The following is a 23,066-nucleotide window of genomic DNA, read 5'->3' as shown; positions in this document are numbered from 1 at the left end:
TCGACAGTCTAAAAGTCAAATATAACTGAACCATAATAGCCCAAGACTTTTAATCACACCCCAGAGACTAGACTGTGCAAAGAGAGTGAAGATCAGCATATTTCTGTTACTGTTGAACTAATTTTAATTTTGTTTTCTGCTTCCTAGTACTGGTAGTGTGTCAATCACACTTAGATTGCCAATCTGCTCCTATCTTTCTTCCAAAGGTACTGATCTTCATGCTTCTAGTTGGCAATTCAGAGTTTGATCCTTCAAAAATATGGAGCATAGCTGAACTCAGTACAGTTCTAGTACAGCAGGCTAGTTGGAGTAAGTTATGCCCACTTCTGCAGCAGTCAGTTTGCTTTGCTGTGAGATCTAAATGTCCAACAGCACAGTAGGACACTGAGCACTTTGTTGCAACATAGGGTTAAGGTGGAAGTTGCTTCAGAGATTAGGGTGTCAGGTAACTGATGGAGTCCTTACCAGAGGTTGAAACACTTGGGTGTGGTTGGTGTCAGGGAAAGTAGGTGTTTGGGGACATAACGCTGGGGTTTGAGGAGGTTCAGTGGAGTTTGAGAAGTATAGCAGCAGAGGGAGAAGGGGTGAGATTGTGTTGATTTAGGGTGGCTGTCAGGGTTCCAGGGGATAGGGGAGATGCAATCAGCACATGGTAAATTGGAAGGATCAACATAATAGTTATCCAGGAATTAGACTACATTTTTAATTATTTAACTTTTCCTGAATGACTATTAAAGTAATGAAAGTAAAAATTTCTGAATTGTTCGTCTTTAATGGATTCTTTTGGAGGGCTCCAGATCCAGTGGTATTATTCCTTAGAATCTTCACTTTTCTGTTAATGTGCAACACCAATATATGCTGCTCCAACAAGTATCGAGCTACTGGAACTTCTGAGCCAAAGTTAACCTTTTGTTTAACCTAACTCTTATAGTACCATTTAATCAAACATTAAACTTCACAGCAAAGTGCATTTGGGGTAAAGAGCTGTGAACAACTGGTCATAGATTAGACTTAGAGTTATAGAGTCATAGAGATACACAGCATGGATACAGACCCTTCAGTCCAACTCGTCCATGCTGACCAGATATCCCAACCTAATCTAGTCCCAATTGCCAGTAACTGGCCCATAAATCTCTAAACCCTTCCTATTCATATACCCTCCAGATGCCTTTTAAATGTTGCAATTGTACTAGCTTCCACCACTACCTCTGGCAGCTCATTCCATACACGTACCACCCTCTGTGTGAAAAAGTTGTCCCTTAGCCCCTTAGGTCTCTTTTATATCATTCCCCTCCCACTTAAATTGAAACAAAAACAAAGTGCTGGAGAAACTCAGTAGGACTGGGAGGTTGTGTGGAGAGAGAGCAAAGTTTTGACCCTTCATAAAGAACTTAAATGCATTTGGGTAATGCATTGCAATAAGAATATTCATAGCTGACTGAAATTAAATAGGGCTTTTGTGGAGCCTTTCGGTATACTTAAGACAGGAATTTTTTAAAAAACTTTTTTTTCATGAGAATAGGCCAGCATCCTTAAATTGGTCTTAGTACTGAACCACTATAGGTACACCGATGGTGCTGTTAGGAAAGGAGTTACAGGATAATGACCTGTGGTGATGATGAAAGAACGGAAATATAGTTTCAAGCGAGTCTTTGGAGGGGAATTTGTAGGTGATGATGCTTCCATATATCTCTTGCTCTTATCCTTGTCTTTCTAGGACCGGTCATGGGTATAGAAGATTTTGATGGAATTTTCTGATTGTCCTTACATTCTCTTTGGGTACTTGCAATAAATTTTGCCAAATTGATACAAACCTTTTTTTTGTATCAGGAGAGGAACAAACAATATTATTACGCATCTGGTAGTTGCTTAAAAACATAGATAATTACTCATAAGTAATTTTATAAACTCCATTTAAATAAATGGGGCTGTGATTTCAGATGTTGGGAAACAGGCATGGACTTTAGCACATTATCTGAAGTGGCAACTGCATCAAATGGCTATTGTGATGTTCAAAAATCATTCCTAAACATTATGACATAAAGACATCGCTGAACCTAAATACACGCAGTTTACTGAAGAAGAAAATCAGATGGACGAAAAGGGGGCACAACATAGCCTTAGCTGTGAAGATTAGGGCAAATTCAAAGAGGTTCTTTAAGCATATTAAAGGAAAAAGAAAAACAAGAGAGAGAACAAGACCCCTCAACGACCAAAGTGGACATGTATGTGTAGAACTGCAGGAAATGGGCGAGGTTCTCAATGATATTTCTCCTCTGTGTTTACCATGCAGAAACACAAGATGATTTGGGAGCTTGGGGAAGTTATTGATCATATTCTGAGGACAGAGTTTCCTGAAGAAGGGCTTTTGCCCAAAACATTGATCTTCCTGCTCCTCAGATGCTGCCTGACTTGCTGTGCTTTACCAGCACCACTCTAATCTTGACTCTAATCTCCAGCATCTGCAGTACCCACTTCCGCCTATATCTTGGGGGCATTCTATATCACAGTAGAGGAGGTGTTGGATGTATTAGAATGTATGAAGGTGGAAAAATCTCCTGGTCCTGACCAGATATATCTAAGCACACTGCAAGAGACTAGGGAAGAAATTGCTGGGGCCCTGGTTGATATTTTTGCATCATCATTAGCAATGGGGGGAGGTCCGGAAGACTGAAGGATAGCGAATGTTGTGCCCTTACTCAAGAACTGGGAACTATAGAGCAGCAAGCCTAACATTTGTGGTCAGTAAGCTAATTGAGAAGATTCTCAGGGATTAGATATACATGCATTTGGAAAAACAGGGTTTGATTAGGAATAGTCGGCATGGCTTTTTGCATGGGAGATCATGCCTTACAAATTTGTCAGAGCTCTTTGATGAAGTGACCAGGAAGGTTGACAAGGGCAGAGTGGTAGACCGTGTCTACATGAATTTTAGTAAGACTGTTGATAGGGTTCCACATTGTAGGCTGCTCTGGAATGTTAGGTTGCATGGAATCCAGGTGGAGCTGGCAAATTGGATAGACAATTGGCTTGATGGTAGGAAACAGAGTGTAATCATTTAAGGATGCTTGTCGGACTGGAAGCCTGTGATTAGTGGAATGCCTCAGGGGTCAGTGTTGGGCCCATTGCTGTTGGTTATCTATATCAATGACTTGGATGAGAATATACAAGGCATGAATAGTAAGTTTGCTGATGACACTAAAATAGGTGGACAGTGAGGAAGGTTATCAGAAATTGCAGCAGGACTTTAATCAGCTGGGGAAGTGGGCGAAGAAATAGCAAGTGGAGTTTAATATCAATAAGCATGATATACTCATTTTGGAAAGTCAAATCAAGGTAGGAGTTTCAATGTGAATGGTAGGGCCTTAAGGAGTGTAGAGGAATGTAGAGACTTTGGAGTTGAGGTGCATGATTTTCTGAAAGTGAAGTCACAGGTACACAGGGCAGTGAAGAATGCTTTTGGTACAGTGGCCTTCATCAGTCAGGGCACTGAGTATAAAAGTTGGGAAGTTAAGTTGCAGTTGTACAGGGTGCTGGTGAGGCCACACTTGGAGTATTGTATTCAGTCTTGGTCACCTTGATACTGGAAGGATGTTATTACACTGGAAAGAGTGCAGAAAAAACTTACAAGGATGTTGATAGGACTTAAGGGTCTGAGTTACAGGGAGAGGTTGGACAAACTGGGATTTTTTTCATGAGAGCATAGGTGACTGAGGGGGGATCTTATAGAAGTGTACAAGATCATAAGAGGCATGGATAGGGTGAATGCACTCAGTCTTTTTCCCAAGGTTGGGGAATCGAGGACTGGAGGGAATCAGTTTAAGGTTAGAGGGGAAAGAATAAAAGGGAACCTGAGGGACAACTTTATTTTACACAGAGGGTGGTACGCATGTGGAATGAGCTGCCAGTGGAAGTGGTTGAGGCAGGCACATTAACAACAGTTAAATGGCATTTGGACAAATACATGGTTAGGAACGCTTTAGAAGGACATGAGCCAATTACAGGGAAATGGGGTTAGTGTTGATGGACATTTTGATCGGCATGGACCAGATTGGGCCAAGGGTCTGTCTCCGTGCTGTAGGACTATATGACCAGCAGAACAGAAACGAAAATGTGTTGCTGGAAAAGGGCAGCAGGTCAGGCAGCATCCAGGGAACAGGAGAATCGACGTTTCGGGCATAAGCCCTTCTTCAGGAAGGGCTGACCTCACTGCATCTGCAGACCTCACTTTTTCCCAGCAGAACAGAAACACTAACTGCATCAGCAGCAACTGAATAGGTGACAAGGTAAATTAAGAAAGGTAACATTGCAAGAAGTAATCACTTCAAAGTACCCTTACATAATGAATGTTTAACAAACCAGTATAAAATAGTAGGAAGCTGACAGAAGAACAGGCTATTCCGCCACTTGATTGGATATTTTAATTTCAGTCCCAACTATATGCCTTTGCTCTCTGACTCAAACTATAAATAGTCTAATGGATCAATAACTTCAGGTTACCTTTGTAAGGAATGCACAGGCTTAAGGAGATTTAAGAGACCACATAATGCATAGCATAGACCTTTACTTTTATTTAAAAGACTATCTACTGCATTTAATTCTGGGCACCACATTCAGTGACCATAAACTGGTTTTGTAGTGGTTGCAACACAGATCATTAGAACACTAAAGAGTCAAATTATGAGGACTGGGTGCCTCAAGTAAAGATTCAGGAATTAAATAAAAAAATTGAGGTCTTTACGATGATTGAGAGTTGAGAGGAACTATCTTGTCTAGTGAAGAGAACAGAATAAAATTCATAACCATTAAAATTTTATGATTTGGAGATGCCGGTGTTGGACTGGGGTGTAAAAAGTTAAAAATCACATAACACCAAGTTATTGTCCAACAGGTTTAATTGGAAGCACACTAGCTTTCGGAGTGTCACTCCTTCATCAGGTAATAGTATCACCTGAAGAAGGAGTGACGCTCCAAAAGATAGTGTGCTTCCAATTAAACCTGTTGGACTACAACCTGGTGTTGTGTGATTTTTAACATAAAAATTTTAGATAGGCTATTCCAGAATGACACAAGTAAGCCCTTTCCATATAAAGCGTAATGTAAATCTAGAACTCTCTTCCCCAAAACATTGAGGGTGGTCCATCAACAATTTCAAAACTGAGACAGATACAAATTTTAAGTAGGCAAAGGTAAATGAAGTTATGATACAAATCAGCCATGATTAACTGAATGTTGTTATTGGTTTCCAAGATTGAATAGCCAGCCTGTGCCTTTGTCAGCAGTATAAATATGAAAAACTAAAGACTGGAAATAGAGCATCTGACCTATAGGATTATTAAAAGTAAAGAAAAAGTTAACAGAGATTATCATTTTAAATTAAACTAAGAATACAGCTGAACGACAGGAGGTTCAAACCACAAAATGGTATATTTATGGCTAAAAACTTCACACAAAGAGTAATCGATATATGACACTAATGTCCAGATAAGAGTAACCAAGACAAAAAAGCTGAATTATTTAAGAAATAATTGATGCTACAATAAGAAGAGTAGCAATTAAATCTCTCAGGATAGATAAATCAACCAAAAAGGCTCTCCAACTAAGAATACAGCTAAACGACACAGGTTCAAACCACAAACGGTATATTTATGGCTAAAAACTTCACACAAAGAGTAATCGATATATGACACTAATGTCCAGCTAAGAGTAACCAAGGCAACCAAAAAAGCTCTCCCATCTATAATTAATTTATGAACAATTTCGGCAATGTAAAGTCTGTTTCATTTTACATTCCATTCTGTAATATTTCACCCTACAACAGATGTATTGAAATTCCCAACGTGAGGTGATGCATTTCTGAGTCCCCTATTTTCATTTTAATAGCTTATACATAATGTGCTGAGGTTGTACAGATTATTGTGTTGAGGTTAAGCACATTAAAGAGACAGACAGTCGGTCTTCCTTCTATATTCAGTTTCATTGCTTGGGTCCATACGTTAGACTGACATTGAAACTCAGAGAAATTAAAGCTTCCACTTCTGAAAGAGTCATAAGTCGCACATGGCACTATCACTCAAAACACATCTTTTATGTGACTGTGCCATATGGAGGCTACTGCCCCCAAATTTAAAAAAAATCCTGTTGTTACATGGTAGATATCTAACTGTTCCTGAGTTGGCACAAGTAGGATAAGGGTTATTTCTCCAAGTTGAAGCATTAGTATTTTAATAAACGATATCAGAAATGTTAGAGAGCAGCAATTACTACAATAAAGAATAAATGGTACAGTGTAATTAATAGAAGAAAATAAACCTGGCTTTTTGAAGTAATGACATTTATGGTGCCTATAAATGTTATTCTGCATAAATCCCATTATTACTTGTTACAAAGCCATATTTGTACTTGTCAGGCAGGGAGCAAGTGGTTGAGCAAGGGAACCGTGGTTTATTAAAGAAGTTGAATCTCTTGTCAAGAGGAATGAGAAGGCTTATGCAAGATGAGACGTGAAATCTCAGTTAGAGCACTTGAGAATTACGAGTTAACCAGGAAGGACCTAAAGACAGAGCTAAGAAGAGCCAGGAGGGGACATGAAAAGTATTTGACAGGTAGGATCAAGGAAAACCCTGAAGCTTTCTATAGGTAGGTCAGGAATAAAAGAATGACTAGGGTAAGATTAGGGCCAGGAGAAAGTGAGGTCTGCAGATGCTGGAGATCAAAGTTGAAACTTTATTGCTGGAACAGCACAGCAGGTCAGGCAGCATCCAGGGAACAGGAGATTCGACGTTTCGGGCACAGGCCCTTCTTCAGGAATGAGCCTAGAGAGAGGCAGAGTGCTTCTTCAAGGAAGGCATCCTTGTAAGAGGATTCGCAGTAGGTTGAAATCTTCGAGGAGAAAGTGAGGTCTGCAGATGCTGGAGATCAAAGTTGAAACTTTATTGCTGGAACAGCACAGCAGGTCAGGCAGCATCCAGGGAACAGGAGATTCGACGTTTCGGGCACAGGCCCTTCTTCAGGAATGAGCTCATTCCTGAAGAAGGGCCTGTGCCCGAAACGTCGAATCTCCTGTTCCCTGGATGCTGCCTGACCTGCTGTGCTGTTCCAGCAATAAAGTTTCAACTAAGATTAGGGCCAGTCAAGGACAGTAGTGGGAAGTTGTCCATGGAGTCCGAGCAGATAGGAGAGGCGCTAAATGAATATTTTTCATCAGTATTCACACAGAAAAAAAAAATGATGTCAAAGAGAATACTGAGATACAGGCTATTAGACTAGATGGGATTAAGGTTCATAAGGAGGAGGTGTTACCAATTCTGGAAAGTGTGAAAATAGGTAAGACCCCTGGGCTGGATGGGATTTATCCTAGGATTCTCTGGGAAGCTGGGGGGGGAGATTGCAGAGCCTTTGGCTTTGATCTTTATGTTGTCATTGTTTACAGGAATAGTGTCAGAAAACTGGAGGATAGCAAATGCTGTCCCTTGTTCAAAAAGGGGAGTAAGGACAATTCTGGTGATTATACTTCAGTCAGCCTTACTTTGGTTGTGGATAAAGTGTTGGAAAGGATTATATGTGATATGATTTATAATCATCTAGAAAGGAATAAGTTGATTAGGGATAATCAACATGGTTTTGTGAAGACAAGGTCATGCCTCACAAAACTTATTGAGTTCTTTGAGAAGGTGACCAAACAGGTGGATGAGAGTAAAGCGTTTGATGTGATGTATATGGATTTCAGAAAAGCATTTGACAAGGTTCACTACGGCAGGCTATTGCACAAAATACGGAGGCATGGGATTGAAGGAGATTTAGCAGTCTGGACTAGAAATTGACTAGTTATAAGAAGACAAAGGATGGTAGTCGATAGGAAATGTTCATCGTGGAGTTCAGTTACCAGTGGTATACCGCAAGGATCTGTTTTGGGGGCAGTGCTGTTTGTCATGGACCTGGATAAGGGCAGAGAAAGATGCGTTCGTAAATTTGCGGATGACACTAAAGTCGGAGTTGTGGACAATGAGGAAGAATGTTGCAGGTTGCAGAAGGACATAGATAAGCTGCAGAGATGGGCCAAGAGGTGTCAAATGGGGTGTAATGTGGAAAAGTATGAGGCGGTTCACTTTGGAAGGAGTAACAGGAATACAGAGTACTGGGCTAATGGTAAGATTCTTGGTAGTGTGGATGAGCAAAGAGATCTCGGTGTCAATGTGCATAGATCCCTCAAAGTTGCCACCCAGGTTGATAGGGTTGTTAATAGGGCATATGGAGTGTTAGCTTTTATTGGTAGAGGGACTGAGTTTTATCACGCTGCAGCTGTACAAAACTTTGGTGCGGCCACACTTGGAGTATTGCGTACAGTTCTGGTTGCCTCATAGGAAAGATGTGGAAGCTTCGGAAAGGGTGCAAAGGAGATTTACTTGGATATTGCCTGGTATTGAGGGAAGGTCCTATGAGGAAAGGCTATGGGACTTGAGGTTGTTTTCATTAGAGAGAGGAAGGTTGAGAAGTGACTTAATAGAGACAGACAAGATGATCAGAGGATTAGATAGGGTAGACAGTGAGAGCGTTTTCCTCAGATGGTGATGGCTAGCATGAGGGGACATAGCTTTAAAGTGAAAAGTGATAAATATAGGACAGATATCAGAGGTAGGTTCTTTACTCAGAGAGTAGTAAGGGCAAGGAACACCCTGCCTGCAACAGTAGCAGAGTTGCCAACTTTAAGGACATTTAAATAGTCATTGGAAAAACATATGGATGATAATGGAATAGCGTAGGTTAGATGGGCTTCAGATTGGTTTCACAGGTCAGCGCAACATCGAGAGCCGAAGGGCCTGTACTGCGCTGTAATGTTCTATGTTCTATGACAAGCTAAACAGAGGCCAGCCAGAAAATTTCTAGAAGCATGGCACTCATCCATCGACTCCATCAACAAACACATAGATCTACACCCAATATATCGGCCATTACCAGACTGGCAACCAGAAGCAGCCGGAATGGAACCAAATAAATTGGAGAAGACACAGCATAGCAGCACTTCACAGGAAGCTCCAAAGCACTGAATAGGTCACGTCAAGAAGGGACGAAATGTCTGCAAATCAACTTCCCAGCTCGGTGACCGGACCCACAACCATGGCTTTCCCCTCTCACCTTAAACCTATACCCTGCAGTTTTAGACTCCCCCTACCCTAGGAAAAAGCCTATGGCTATTCGCCCAATGCATGCCCCTCATTATTTTATCAACCTCTGTAAGGTTACTCCTCAGCCTCTGATGCTCCAGGGAAAATTGCTCAGCCTATCCAGTCTCTCTCAATAGCACAAGCCTTCCAAACCCAGCAACATGCTAGTAAACCTTTTCTGAAACCTTTCAAGTTTCACAACATCTTTCCGATAGATATTAAATGCAGTATTCTAATAGTGGCCTAACCAATGTCTTGTACAGCTGCAACATGACTTTCCAACTCCTATATTTAATGCACTGATCGATAAAGGCAAGTGTCTCAAATATCTTCCTCACTATTCTGTTTCCCTGTGAATTCACTTTCAAGGAACAATGTACCTGTTCGCCAAGGTCTCTTTGTTTGGCAACACTTCCCAGGATTCTATCATTAAGTATGTAAGCCCTGCCCTGACTTGCTTTAGCAAAATACAACACTTTACACTTCTTCTAAATTTAACTCCACCTGCCACTTCTTGACCCATCAGCCTATCTGATCAAGGTCCCATTCTGCTGAGATAACATTCTTCACTGTCCACTACACCTCCAATTTTGGGGTCACCTGCAAACTTACTAATCATTCCTCCTCTGTTGATACTCAAAGCATTTATATAAATGACGAAAAGCAATGGACTTAGGACCGATCCTTGCGGCACATCGCTGGTCACAGGCCTCTGGTCTGAAAAACAACTTTCCACCTCCACCTTCTGTCTCCTACCTTCGAGCCAAGTTTTTAAATCTAAATGGCTAGCTTTCCCTGTATTCCATGTTATCAAACTTAGATAACCAGTCAACCATGTGGAACCTTGCCAAACAGCTTACTGAAGTCCATTTGAAAACATCTGCCACTCTGCTTTCATCAGTCTTCTTTGTCACTTCTTCAAAAACTCAATCAAGTTTGTGACACATTATTTGCCACGCACAAAGCCATATTGACTATCCTTAATCAATCCTTGCCTTTTTAAATACATGTAAATCCTGTCCCTTAGAATCCTCTCCAACAAATTGCCTGCCACTGATGTCAGACTCGCAGGTCTATGGATCCCTGGTTTATCCCTACGTCCTTTCTTAAATAATGGTAATATCTTCACCAATCTCCAGTCTTCCAGCACCTCACCAATGGCTATCTTAGTAAGGGGCCCAGTAAACACATCCTCAGCTTCCCACAAAGTTCTGGGACACATCTGATCAGGTCCCAGGGATTTATCCACCTTCATGCATTTTAAGACATCTAGCATATCCTCCTCTGTAATATGGACACGTTTCCAGATCTCACTATTTACTTCTTCAAGTTCTCTAGCTTCCATATTGTTCTCCATGGTAAATACTGACACAAAATACTCATCTAGCATCTCACCCATCTCCTGTCATTCCACACATAGATGGTCTTGTTGACCTATAACAGGCCCTATTCTCTCCCTGGTTACTCTTTTGTCCTTAACGTATTTGTAGAATCTCTATGCATTATCTTTAACTTTTTTTGCCCTCCTGATTTCCGAGTATACTCCTACTGCCCTTATACGCTGGTCGGGATTCATTCGATCCCTAGTGTCTATGCCTGTCATATGTTACCTTTTTTTTTAAAAGAATCTCAATTTTTCTAGTCATCCAGCATTCCCGACACCCACTAGCTTTGCCCTTCTCCATAACAGGAACATACGGTCTCTGGACTCTTGTTATCTAAATTTTGAAAGTCTCCCATAATCCAACAACCCCGTTACCTGCGAATAACCTGTTCCAATAACTTTTGAAAGTCTTTGCCAAATACCATCAAAATTGGCCTTACTCCAACTTAGAGCTTTAACTTTTAGATCAGGTCTATACTCTTCCATAACTATTTTAAAACTAATAGAATCACTGGTCCCAAAGTACTCTCACACTGACACCCTCTGTCACTTGCCCTGCCTTATTTTCCAAGAGAAGATCAAGTTTTGCTCCCTCTCTAATGGGTACATTCACATTTTGAACAAGAAAATTTTCTTGTACACACTTAAGAAATTCCTCTTCATCCAAGGCCTTAACACAACAGTCCCAGTTTATGTTTGGAAAGTTACAAATTACATTAACAACCATTACAACCCTATTATTCTTACTGTGAACTCCTTAGAAATTTGCTTCTCAATTTCCCACTGATAATTGGGGTGCCTATAGTATAATCAATAGAAAATGAGGACTGCAGATGCTGAAGATCAGAATTGAGTGTGTGATGCTGATAAGCAGAGCAGGTCAGGCAGCATCTGAGGAGCAGAAGAATCAAGGTTTCGGGTATAAGCCCTGATGAGCAATTCTCCTGCTCCTCAGATGATGCCTGACCTGCTGTGCTTTTCCAGCACCACACTCTCAACTGCCGAGAATACAATTCCAATATGGTTATCATCCCTTTCCTATTTCTCAGTTTCACTTATATAACTTCACTGGTCATACTGCCAGGAATATTGTCCCTAAGTACAGCTATAAGAATACTGCCAGGAATATCCTCCCTAAGTTAACCTTAACCAAAAATGCCACTCACACTCCTCTCTTGCCTCCTTCTTTCCACCCTTTCTATGGCATCAATATCTTGGAACATTAAGCTGCCAATCCTGCCTTTCCCTAAGCCAAGTTTCTGTAATTATCGGGAGTTATTTGTAGTCTTGATAGTTTTTAGCCATTTGTCAAAAACTGCTATAGAAATAGGAATGAAAATAAAGAATCAGAATATCCCAATGCTGAAATTTCCGATTAAGCCTCATAGTACTGAAGCACTGCAGAATGCTTTACATTCTTGCATTGACTTCAGCCACACAAGCTTGTGACATGTAGATATTTTTAAATTCTCATATTACTGTCAATAATGTACTAATCCGAAGACACACTTTTCAAAATGTTACAAGAAGCTTACTGGGCAAGCGGAGTTGGTAAATTGATAGTTTTTGGCTTTTCCACAGGTGCAACTTCGATGCTGCACATAAACAAACATTATACCACTGAGCACTTACTAGTTTGTAGAGATCTGCCACACTTATCTGTTCTGGATCAACCATTTCAAAGTCCTTTCTGGGAACTAGGTCCATGCCCATCTGTCTGATGAATCAGAGAAAACTGTATTAGAGTACATGCAGCAAATAATGTACATTTAAACCAAGATACTTTACAGTCATCTGTGATTCAAGAATGAACAATAATTAATATGGCACTAATCTTTTACTTACTGTGCATGACTTTAATAGTGGTGATAGGTAACACAGACAAAAGTATAGTTTGACTATGTCTTACCTTCTGTAAACGGAAGCCCTCCTAAATGCTACTGTCCATGTCTTAACTCAATAATTCCTATTTATCTATCACACTTGCTAACTGACTACCGGCTCCTGGTCAAGCCACCTTGTTTTTAAATGATGTACCCAAAAGCCTTACCCCTCTCCATCTCTGTAAAATCTTCAGCACCATAACTCTTAAGCTATCTATGCTCATCTAATACTGGTTTCGTGACCATACCCAATTTTAATCACCCTACAACAGATAGGAATCCCTTTAGTTGTTTAAACTTTCGAACAATCTGTCAGTCTAAGCCCTAGAATTTCCTCATGAAATCTCTCCACTTCTTTATTTTGTACCTCTCCTGTAAGATACTCTTTAAAACATTCATCTTTGACTCAGCCATTGATCATCTAATCTAATATTGCTTCATGTCATAGACTTAGAGTCAGACAGCATGGAAACAGATTCTTCGATCTAACCGTGCATGCCGAACATAACCCCAAAGTAAAGTAGTCCCACCTGCTCCTGGCCCATATTCTCTAAACCTTTTTGATTCACATATCTATCTAAATGTCCTTTAAATGTTGTATTGTACATGCATCCACCATTTCCTCAGGAAGTTCATTCCACATGTGAGACACGCTCTATGTAAAAAAACTTGCTCATGTCTTTTCAAATCTTCCTCCTCTGACCTTAAAAATGTGCCTCTAGTCTTGAAATCCCCCATCCTACAGAAAAGACAACCACTATTAACTCAATGTATATCTCTCATTATTTTATAAACTTCTATTAGATGGCCTCTCAACCTCCTACGCTCCAGTAAAATGGTGCCAGCTGATCCAGCCTCTCTTTACAACTCAAACCATCCATATCTGGCAACATCCTGCATGGTTGGATCGAAGGATCTGTTTCCATGCTGTGTGACTGAGTCTATGACATGAAGCAATATTAGATTAGATGATCAATGACTGAGTCAAAGATGAATGTTTTAAGGAGTATATTACAGGAGGGATGCAAAATAAAGAAGTGGAGAGATTTCATGAGGAAATTCGAGGGCTTAGACTGACAGATCGTTCGAAACCCTCTCCAGCTTGATAATATCCTTTGTATAACTGGGCGACCAGAACTGGACACAGTATTCCAGAAGAGGCCTCACCAATGTCCTGTACAACCTCAATGTGACTTCCCAACTCCTATATTCAAACTGAGTATTGAAGGCAAGTGTGCCAAATACCTTTTAACCAACCTGTCTACATGCAAATTTCAAGGAATTATGTACCTGAACTCCTAGGTCCCTCTGCTCTACAACACTACCCAAGACCCTACCAAAATGCAATACCTCGCATTTATCCAGATTGAACTCTATCTGCCATTTTTCAGCCCATCGACCTATTTAATCAAGATTCTTTTATAATCTTAGAAAACCTTCTTCACTGTCTACAGTACCACCAATGTTGGTGTCATCGGCAAACTTATTCACCATGCCTTCTATTTTAGCGAGTTTTGAGAAGATTTGTAGCTCAGGTTGAGGTTTTGGATGTAGGTTTGCTCGCTGAGCTGGAAGGTTCTTTACCCTACTAGTAACATCTTCAGTGGGCCTCAGGTGAAACAATGCTGAAAATTCCTGCTTTCTATTTATATGTTTGGGCTTCTTTGGGTTGGTGATGCCATTTCCTATGGTGATGTTATTTCCTATGGTGAAGTCACTTCCTGTTCCTTTTCTCAGGGGGTGGTAGTTGGAATCTAACTCAATGTGTTTGTTGATAGAGTTCTGGTTGGAATGCCATGCTTCTAGAAATTCTCATGCATGTCTTTGTTTGGCTTGTCCGAGGATAGATGTGATGTCCCAGTCGAAGTGGTGTCCTTCCTCATCCATATGTGAGGATACTAGTGAGAGAGGGTCATGTCTTTTTGTGGCTAGTTGGTGTTCATGTATCCTGACCCTCTCTCACTAGTATCCTCACATACATCACTTCGACTAGGATAACACATCCATCCTAGGACAAGCCAAACAAAGCCACGCACGAGAATTCCTAGAAGCATGGCATTCCAACCGGAACTCTATTAACAAACACATCGAGTTAGACCCCATCTACCACCCCCTGAGAAAAGGAACAGGAAGTGACTTCACCACAGGAAATGGCATCACCAACCCAAAGAAACCCAAACATATAAATAGAAAGTAGGAATGTTCAGCATTGCTTCACCTGAGGCCCACTGAAGATGTTACCTAGTAGGGTAATGAAACGTCTGGAAATGAACCTTCCAGCTCAATGAGCAAACTTACATCCAATGCCTTCTATATTCTTATCCAATTCATTTACGTAAATGACAAACAAAAGAGGACCCAGAACCAATGCCTGTGGCACACCACTGGTCGCAGGCCTCCAGTCCGAAAAGCAACCCTCCACTATTATTCTGTCTTCTGCTATTCAGCCAATTATGTATCAAATTGGTAAGCTCACCCTGAATCCCATGTGACCTAACTTTATTAATTAGTCTACCATGCGGAACCTTGTCAAAGGCTTTACTAAAATTCGAATAAACAAAATCTACTGCTCTGCCATCATTCTTTTTGGCAACTTCCTTAGAAAAACTCATCAAGTTTGAGAGACACCATTTTCCTTGCACAAAACCATGCTGACTATCCTTAATCACTTTCTAAATATCCATAAATCCTATATTTTTTAATCACTTCCAACAATTTACCCACAACCAAAGTCAGACTCACAGGTCTATAATTCCACAGTTTCTCCTTACAAACCTTCTTAAACAAAGGTAGTAGCTCCCTTTGTCCTGTCCAGGAGCAGCAGGAGACAGAACTGAGGTGATGTTGGGACCAGGATTTTGCCGGGAAGGTAAGTGAACCATATAAATACTTACCTTCAAAGCCTGTGGTCGTTTTCCTGTCCGGAAGCAGTGGGAGACAGAGCGGAGGTGACATTTGGACCAGGAGGTTGCCGGGAATAAGGACTTAGTATATATTTGGGCAGCAGCTAAACCCGAGATACGACACGTGTAGTATCTCCCTCCCTCCTGCCCCCTCCTCTAACCAAAAGAAAAGGACTCTGTAAGGTAAGGTTTTTTCTTTTCTTTTATATATTTAAATGCATTGTTTGGTATTAGTTAGTTGAGTTACAGTTAAGGCTGACAATGGCAGGGGACGTCAGACTCGTGGCATGTACCTTTTGCTTGATGTGGGACTCAGGGACTTGGCTAATGTCCCTGACTCTTACACTAGCAAGAAGTGTGTCCAGCTGCAGCTCTTGTTTGATGGCATGACGGCTCTGGAGCTGGGGATGGACTTACTGTGGAGCATCCGAGATGCTGAGGAAGTCGTGAATCGCACGTTTTGTAAAGTGGTCACACTGCAGATTAGAATTGCTGAGTGAGACAGAAATGGGTAACCAAAAAGCAGAGAAAGAGTAGGAAGGCAGTGCAGATGTCCCCTGCAGTCATCTCCCTCCAAAACAGGTATACCGTTTTGGATACTGTTAGGGGAGATGGCTCACGAGGGGAGGGCAGCAGTTGCCAGGATCACGGCACAGTGGCAGATTCTGCTGTTGAGAAGGGTGGGAAAAAGACTCATAGGGCCATAGTCATAGGGGATACTATTGTAACTGCAGTAGATAGACAGTTCTGTGGCTGAAAACAGGACTCCCGGATGACATGTTGCCTCCGAGGTGCTGGGTCAGGGATGTCGCAGATTGGCTGCAGATCATTCTGAAAGACGAGGATGAACAGCTGTTGTCATGGTGCATATAAGCACCGATGATATAAGTAAAAAACAAGATGAGGTCCTGAAAATTCAGGGAGCTAGGAGAGAAGTTAAAGAGGAGGACCTCAAAAGGTACTGATCTCAGGATTGCTACCAGTGCCACGTGCTAGCCAGGGTAGAAATGAAAGAATAGGCAGGATGAACACGTTGGTTGAGGGATGGTGTAAGAGGGAGGGGTTCAGACTTGTCGGACATTGGGACCGGTTCTGGGGAAGATAGGACTATTATAAATTGGATGGTTTACACCTGAATCAGACTAGAACTAATGTCCTTGGGGGAGTTTTTGCTACTGTTGTTGGGGATGGTTTAAACTAATGTGGCAGGGGGCTGGGAACCAGAAGACTAGCAGACAGTGAGGTGAAAACTAGAGACTAAAAAGAAACAGGATCATGAAGTTAGGATTACCAAGGGGAAGAGTAGGCAGACAGCAGATGAACGCAAAGGAACTGGTGGTCTGAGTGCATGTGGTTTAATGCAAAGGGTATAGTGGGTAAGGCAGACAAACTTAGGGTTTGGACTGGTGCCTGGGAATATGATGTTATTGCGATCACAGAGATTTGGTTGAAGGAAGGGCATGATTGGCAACTAAGTGTTCCAGGATATAGAAGCTTCAGACAGGACAGGGAGGGAAGTAAAAAGGGAGGAGTTGCATTGCTTTACAGAGATGACATTATGGTTGTGCTAATGGAGGGCTTGAGCAGTAAGGCATTATGGATAGAGCTGCGAAATAAGAAGGGTGCAGTTACATTGTTGGGGCTGTACTTCAGGCCTCCCAACAGTGAGCGTGAGGTAGAAGAACAAACAGGTAAACAGATTATGGAAAAGTGTAGAGGCAACAGGGTGGTGGTGATGGGAGATTTTAATTTTCCCAACATTGACTGGGATACACTTTGTGTCAGAGATCTGGATGGGGCAGAATTCGTAAGGATCATCAGGAAAGTGTTTGAGAGCAGTATGTCAATAGTCCAACTAGGGAAGGGGCCATATTGGACCTGGTGTTGGGGAATGAGCCAGGCCAGGTGGTAGAAGTTGCAGTGGGGGATTTCTTTGGGAGTAGTGACCACAATTCTCTAAGTTTTAGAATACTCTTACACAAAGATGAGAGTGGTCCTAAGGGAACTGTACTAAACTGGGCCAAGGCCAATTATATCAAAATTCCACAGGAGCTGAGAAAGTCCACATTTGATACGTGGGAGGCTTTCAAAGATAGGTTGAAGATAGTGCAGGATAGGCATGTGATAGGAAAGGCAAGATTCGTGAACCATGGATGACAGGAGACATTGTGCAACTAGCCAAGAGGAAAAGGGAAGTGAACATAAGATTCAGGCAGCTAAGAACAGAACAGGCTTTGGAGATATACCAGGAGAATAGGACAAATCTTAAAAGAGGAATCAAGTGGGCTAAAAGGGGTCACGAAATAAGTTTAGCGAGTAGAATTAAGGAGCATCCTAAGGCCTTTTATTCTTATATAAGAAGCAAGAGGGTAACTAGAGAAAGGATTGGTCCACTAAAGGATAAGGAAGGAATGTTGTGTGTCAAACCTGAGAAAATGGGTGAGATTCTCAATGATTACTTTACATCAGTGTTCACTGAGGAGAGAGTCATGATGAATGTTGAGATTAGAGATAGAAGTTTGTTTACTGTGGATCATGTTGACATAAGGAGGGAAGATGTGTAGGCTAAAGGATATTAAGGTGGACAAATCTCAGGACCGGATGGGATCTATCCAGGTTGCTGAGGGAGGCGAGAGAGAAAATAGCTGGGGCCCTGACAAATACCTTTGTAGCATCCTTAAACACAGATGAAGTGCCAGAGGACTGTGCTCACGTTGTTCCCCTGTACAGACCAGTCAGCCTGACGTCAGTGGTGGGAAAGTTGCTAGAGAAGGTACTGAAGATAGGATCTATATATATTTGGAAGAGAACGGGCTTATCAGTGATAGGCAACATGGTTTTGGGTGGGGAGATCGTGCCTTACCAACTTAATAGGAGTTCTTTGAGGAAGTGACCAGGTTGATAGATGAAGGAAGGGCTGCAGATATCATATAAGTGGACTTTAGTAAGGCGTTTGATAAGGTTCCCCATGGTAAACTAATGGAGAAAGTGAAGTTGCAAGGTTTGCAGAGTGTTCTAGCTAGGTGGATAAAGAACTGGTTGAGCAACAGGAGACAGAGAGTAGGGGTTTCTTGAAATGGAGAAAAGTGACCACTGGTGTTCCACAGGGATCAATGCTGGGGCCACAGTTGTTTATGATATACATAAATGATCTGGAAGAGGGCATTAGTGGTCTGATCAGTAAGTTTGCAGATTACATAAAGAATGGTGGAGTAGCAGAAAGCATAGGGGACTGTCAAAGAATACAGGAGAATATAGATCAACTGGAGAGTTGGGCGGAAAAGTGCCGGATAGAGTTCAATCCGGACAAATGTGAGATGATGCATTTTGGAAGGTCTAATTATAGAGCGAACCATACTGTAAACAGAAGAACCTTGGGATGAGCGGAGGGATCTGAGAGTTCAGGTCCATTGTACCCTGAAGGTGGCTGCATAGGTGGATAGAGTGAACAAGAAGGCATATGGTATGCTTGCCTTCATCGGCCAGGGTATTGAGTAAAAGAGCTGGCAGATCATGCTAAAAGTGTATAAGACTTTGGTTCGGCCACATTTAGAATACTGTGCACAGTTCTGGTCACCACATTACCAAAAGAATGTGGACACTTTGGAGAGGGTGCATAGAAGGTTTACGAGGATGTTGCCTGGGATGGAAGGTGCTAGCTATGAAGAAAGGTTGAGTAGGTTAGGATTATTTTCATTAGAAAATAGGAGATTGAGGGGGGACCTGATTGAGATCTACGAAATCATGAAGGGTATAGATAGGGTGGATAGAGATAAGCTTTTTCCTAGGGTGGGGGATTCAATAACGAGAGGTCACGCGTTCAAAGTGACAGGAGAGAAGTTTAAGGGGGATACATGCGTAAAGTACTTTACACAGAGGGTGGTAGGTGTCTGGAATGGGTTGCCAGCAAAGGCAGCAGCAGGCATGGTAGATTCATTTAATGTGCGTCTGGACAGATGCATGAGTCGGTGGGGAGCAGACGGATACAGATCCTTAGGAATTGGGCAATAGATTTAGACAATGGATATGGATCGGCACAGACTTGATCCTGGGCTGTAAATTTTCTTTGTTATTTAAGGTAGATTAGTCACTCTTCAGTCTTTAGACACCTCACCTGTAGTTATAGATGATGCAAATATTTCTGCAAGGCATCTCATAATTTCCCCTCTTCCCATAACGTTCTAGGGTATGTCAGACCAGGTCCTGGAGATTCATCCACCTTTGCATTCTCTAAGACCTCGCCCTCACCTCCTTCCACCTATCGTATTCCCAGCGCCCCACCCCAAATTCCCTCCCCCTCTACCTTTTATCTCAGCCTCATTCCTGAAGAAGGGCTTATGCCCGAAACGTCGATTCTCCTGCTCCTCGGATGCTGCCTCGGATGTGCTTTTCCAGCACCACATTTTTCAATTCTCTAAGACCTCCCAAGCTTCCTCTACTGTAATGTGAACTGTTTCTAAAACATCAAAGTTTATTTCTGTGCATTCTCTAGACTCCAGTTCTTTCTCCACAGTAAAAATTGATGTGAAATATTAATTTTCTTTCTCTCCCATTTCCTGGGCCTCAACACAAAGACGGCCACCTTGATCTTTAAGAGGCTCTACCCTCTCTCTAGTTACCTTCTTGCTTTTAACTTTATCTATCAATGCTGTCTCATATCCCCTCTTTGCCTTCCTGATTCCTCTCTTAAGAATGCCCTGACACTCTTTATATTGATTAAGAGATACAATTAAACCATGTTATCTATATCTAAAACATGATTCTCTTTTATTCTTGACTAGAACCTCAATATCTTTATTCATCCATTGTTCCTTAATCTTACCAGCCTTACCTTTCGTTCTAACAGGAACAACATGCCTCAGAACTCTTATCATCGCACTCCAGAATGCCTCTCACTTGTCAGACATGCCTTTTATCTGCAAACAGTCTACTCCAATTAAATTTTGAAAGTTGATTCATAACATTAAAATTTGCCTGACACCAATTAAACACTACAATTTTTATGAAAGGCTTAAACTTTTCCATCGGATAAGGTGAGGACCACAGATGCACAGAGTCGAAGAGTGTGGTGCTGGAAAAGCACAGCCAGTCAGGCATCCGAGGAGCAGGGGTGCCGAGTTGGAAGATTGGATCTGGGAAAGGGGGGTGGGGGGGGGGGAATGAGGAAATTGGTGAAATCTACATTGATCCTTTGTGATTGGAGGGTCCCAAAGCAGAAGATGAGGTGTTCCTGCCTGGAGGAGGAATGCCTCATCTGCTGCCTTGGGACCCTCCAACTACATGGAATCAATGTGGATTTCACTAGTTTTCTCATTTCCCCATGCCCCATCTTATCCCAGATCCAACCTTCCAACATGGCACCACCCTCTTGAACTGTCCAACCTGTCCATCTTCCTTCCCACCTATCTGCTCCACCTTCTTCTCCGACCTATCACCTTCACCGCCACCTTCATCTACCTTCAAGCTACCTTCCCTCCCTTTATCTCTCAGCCCCTTAGGGCACTACCCTCCTTCCTGATGAAGAACTTATGCTTGAAATGTCAATTCTCCTGCTCCTCAGATGCTGCCTGACCGGTCGTGCTTTTCCAGCACCATGCTCTTCGACTTAAGACTTTTCCACAACCATTTTGAAACTAATAGAATTATGATTGCTAGACCCAAAGTATTCCCCCACTTTTACTTCAGTCACCTGCCCTGCCTTCTTGCCCAAAAGATGATCTAATTTTGCTACTTCTCTAGTAGGAACATCTACATATTGATAAAGAAAATTTTCTTGAACACATTTGACAAATTCTTCACCATCCAAACATTTAACACTATGCTAGCCCCTGTCAATCTTTGGAAAATTAAAATCCCCCTTATTACAACCTTATTATGCTTATGTATATCTGAGAACTCCCTATACATTTGTTTCTCAATATCCCTTTTAGTATTGGGGAGCCTATAGAACAATCCCATCAAAGTGAACTTTCTTTTCTTATTTGTCATTTCTACCCATACATTTTCAGTGGACGATTTTTCAGAAATATCTTCCCTAGTTGCAGTAGTAATGTATTTCTTTATCAAAAGGCCACCCTCCTTCCACTTTCTTGCCTCCTTTTCTATCCTTCCTGTGGCATCTAAAACCCAGAATATTAAGCTGTCAGTTTTGTCCATCTCTCAGCTAGGTTTCCGTAATAGCGGTGATATTCAATCCCATGTTCTTAAACATGCCCTCAGTTCATCAGCTTTACCTGCAAAACCCCTTGCATTGAAATAAATGCAATTTAGTTCTGCAGAGCTACTACATATTTTAATTCCCTCGCCTTTCTTGTCTACTTGACATGCCCTCCTCACATTCAAAATCTTCCCCATCAATCCTTCTGTTTACATTGCTACTTAGAATTCCCCCACTCCCCCCTTCTATCAGTATAAGATCTCCCTTAATGGAATGAACAAATCTCCCTGCGAAGATATTGGTCCCTTTCCAGTTTAGATTAGACCCATCCTTTTTGAACAGATCTTTTCTGTCCAAAAAGGCATTCCAATTGTCCAAAAACCTGAATCCCTGTACAATGCATCAGCTCTTCAGCCACTTATCTCCTTTAACCTTTTGTTCCTTCCCTTGTTTGAGGTTGGCATTGGGAGTAAACCAGAAATTACTACTTTTAAGGATCTATTTTTTAATCTTCTACCTAACCTCTCAAAATTCACTCTGTACTGCTTTCATCTTTTCCCTAAAAATGTAATTCCTACCAATATGTCCAAAAATTACTGGCTTCTCAATCTCACCTTTGACAATATGCGTGAAACGTTTAGAGAGGTCATTAATTCTAGCACCAAGGAGGCAACAAATTTATCCTCACTGCCACATCCTAAATCCTAAATTTATACTCACTGCCACATATGCTATTTTAAAGTGCACATGCAAAACACTCTGGGGGGGTTTTACAACATTAAAAGTACATGCAGATACAAGTCACTGTTGTAATAAATTCAGACAGAAAAAGATAAAAGGTTCTTCTTATTTCAATTTAAACAGACTTAGTTCTTCATTAAATAAGACCAGCATAACCATTTTTACAAATGTGTCACTAATGAAACTGGCTTCAGTGTTCTTGGGCTAAATTAGCCACATCTCTTGCCCCTGATTTTTATCAGATGATTCCTCTTGTCAGCATATCTGTGGACGTGAGGTGAGTACACCATTTAGTTTAAAATTGTTAATTGGTCCCCTTAAATCAAATAGATAACAAACCTTTGCATTCTAGGCACAAACATGAAAATAGCAGTTCTGTGAAGTAATGGAAAGCTGTTGGAAATGGAAATCACTACAAAAAGACTGTAATTAAGTTAGCCAGCAGGACATCATAGAATATGACTTTCCTGATTGCACCAGATTAACTGCCCAATCAGACAGCCCTGTCTGACATAACAAGGATGAGTGTCAAACGATACTGACACTCTGATATGTGACTCTGAATAAGGCAGTACTAAAGTCAAGAACTGTTCATACGTAAATAAAGGATGACGAGGTGGCAGGATACCAGGCTCTGTGCCGTTATTTTACTTTTCAAGCAAGGATAAGGAAATTGGGAAATTGGCATTAGAATTGACAAAGTTCCCCAACATCAATACCTTAGGGGCTACATTTGACCAGAAACTTAGCTAAGCAGATCAGTGGTTGGGAATTCTGCAGAATGCATGTCAACTCCTGACTTTCCAAAGCCAGCACATCATCTCCCAGACACAA

General features: G+C 41.5%; 1 protein-coding gene across 4 annotated transcripts in view; it reads right to left on the bottom strand.

The window, feature by feature from the left end:
• dock3 (dedicator of cytokinesis 3) overlaps positions 1-23,066 on the bottom strand; it is a 918,089-nt gene that overhangs the window by 608,576 nt on the left and 286,447 nt on the right. For all 4 annotated transcript variants that reach the window (XM_043708484.1, XM_043708482.1, XM_043708483.1 and 1 more), the window contains exon 7: positions 12,181-12,265. In XM_043708484.1, the coding sequence (XP_043564419.1) occupies positions 12,181-12,265 (85 nt within the window). The remainder of the gene's footprint in view (positions 1-12,180; positions 12,266-23,066) is intronic.

The sequence above is a fragment of the Chiloscyllium plagiosum genome, chromosome 18, assembly GCF_004010195.1.
Source record: "Chiloscyllium plagiosum isolate BGI_BamShark_2017 chromosome 18, ASM401019v2, whole genome shotgun sequence".
Classification (NCBI taxonomy): domain Eukaryota; kingdom Metazoa; phylum Chordata; class Chondrichthyes; order Orectolobiformes; family Hemiscylliidae; genus Chiloscyllium; species Chiloscyllium plagiosum.
Note: the sequence above shows the minus strand (reverse complement) of the source record. Positions and strands in the feature narration are given on the sequence as shown.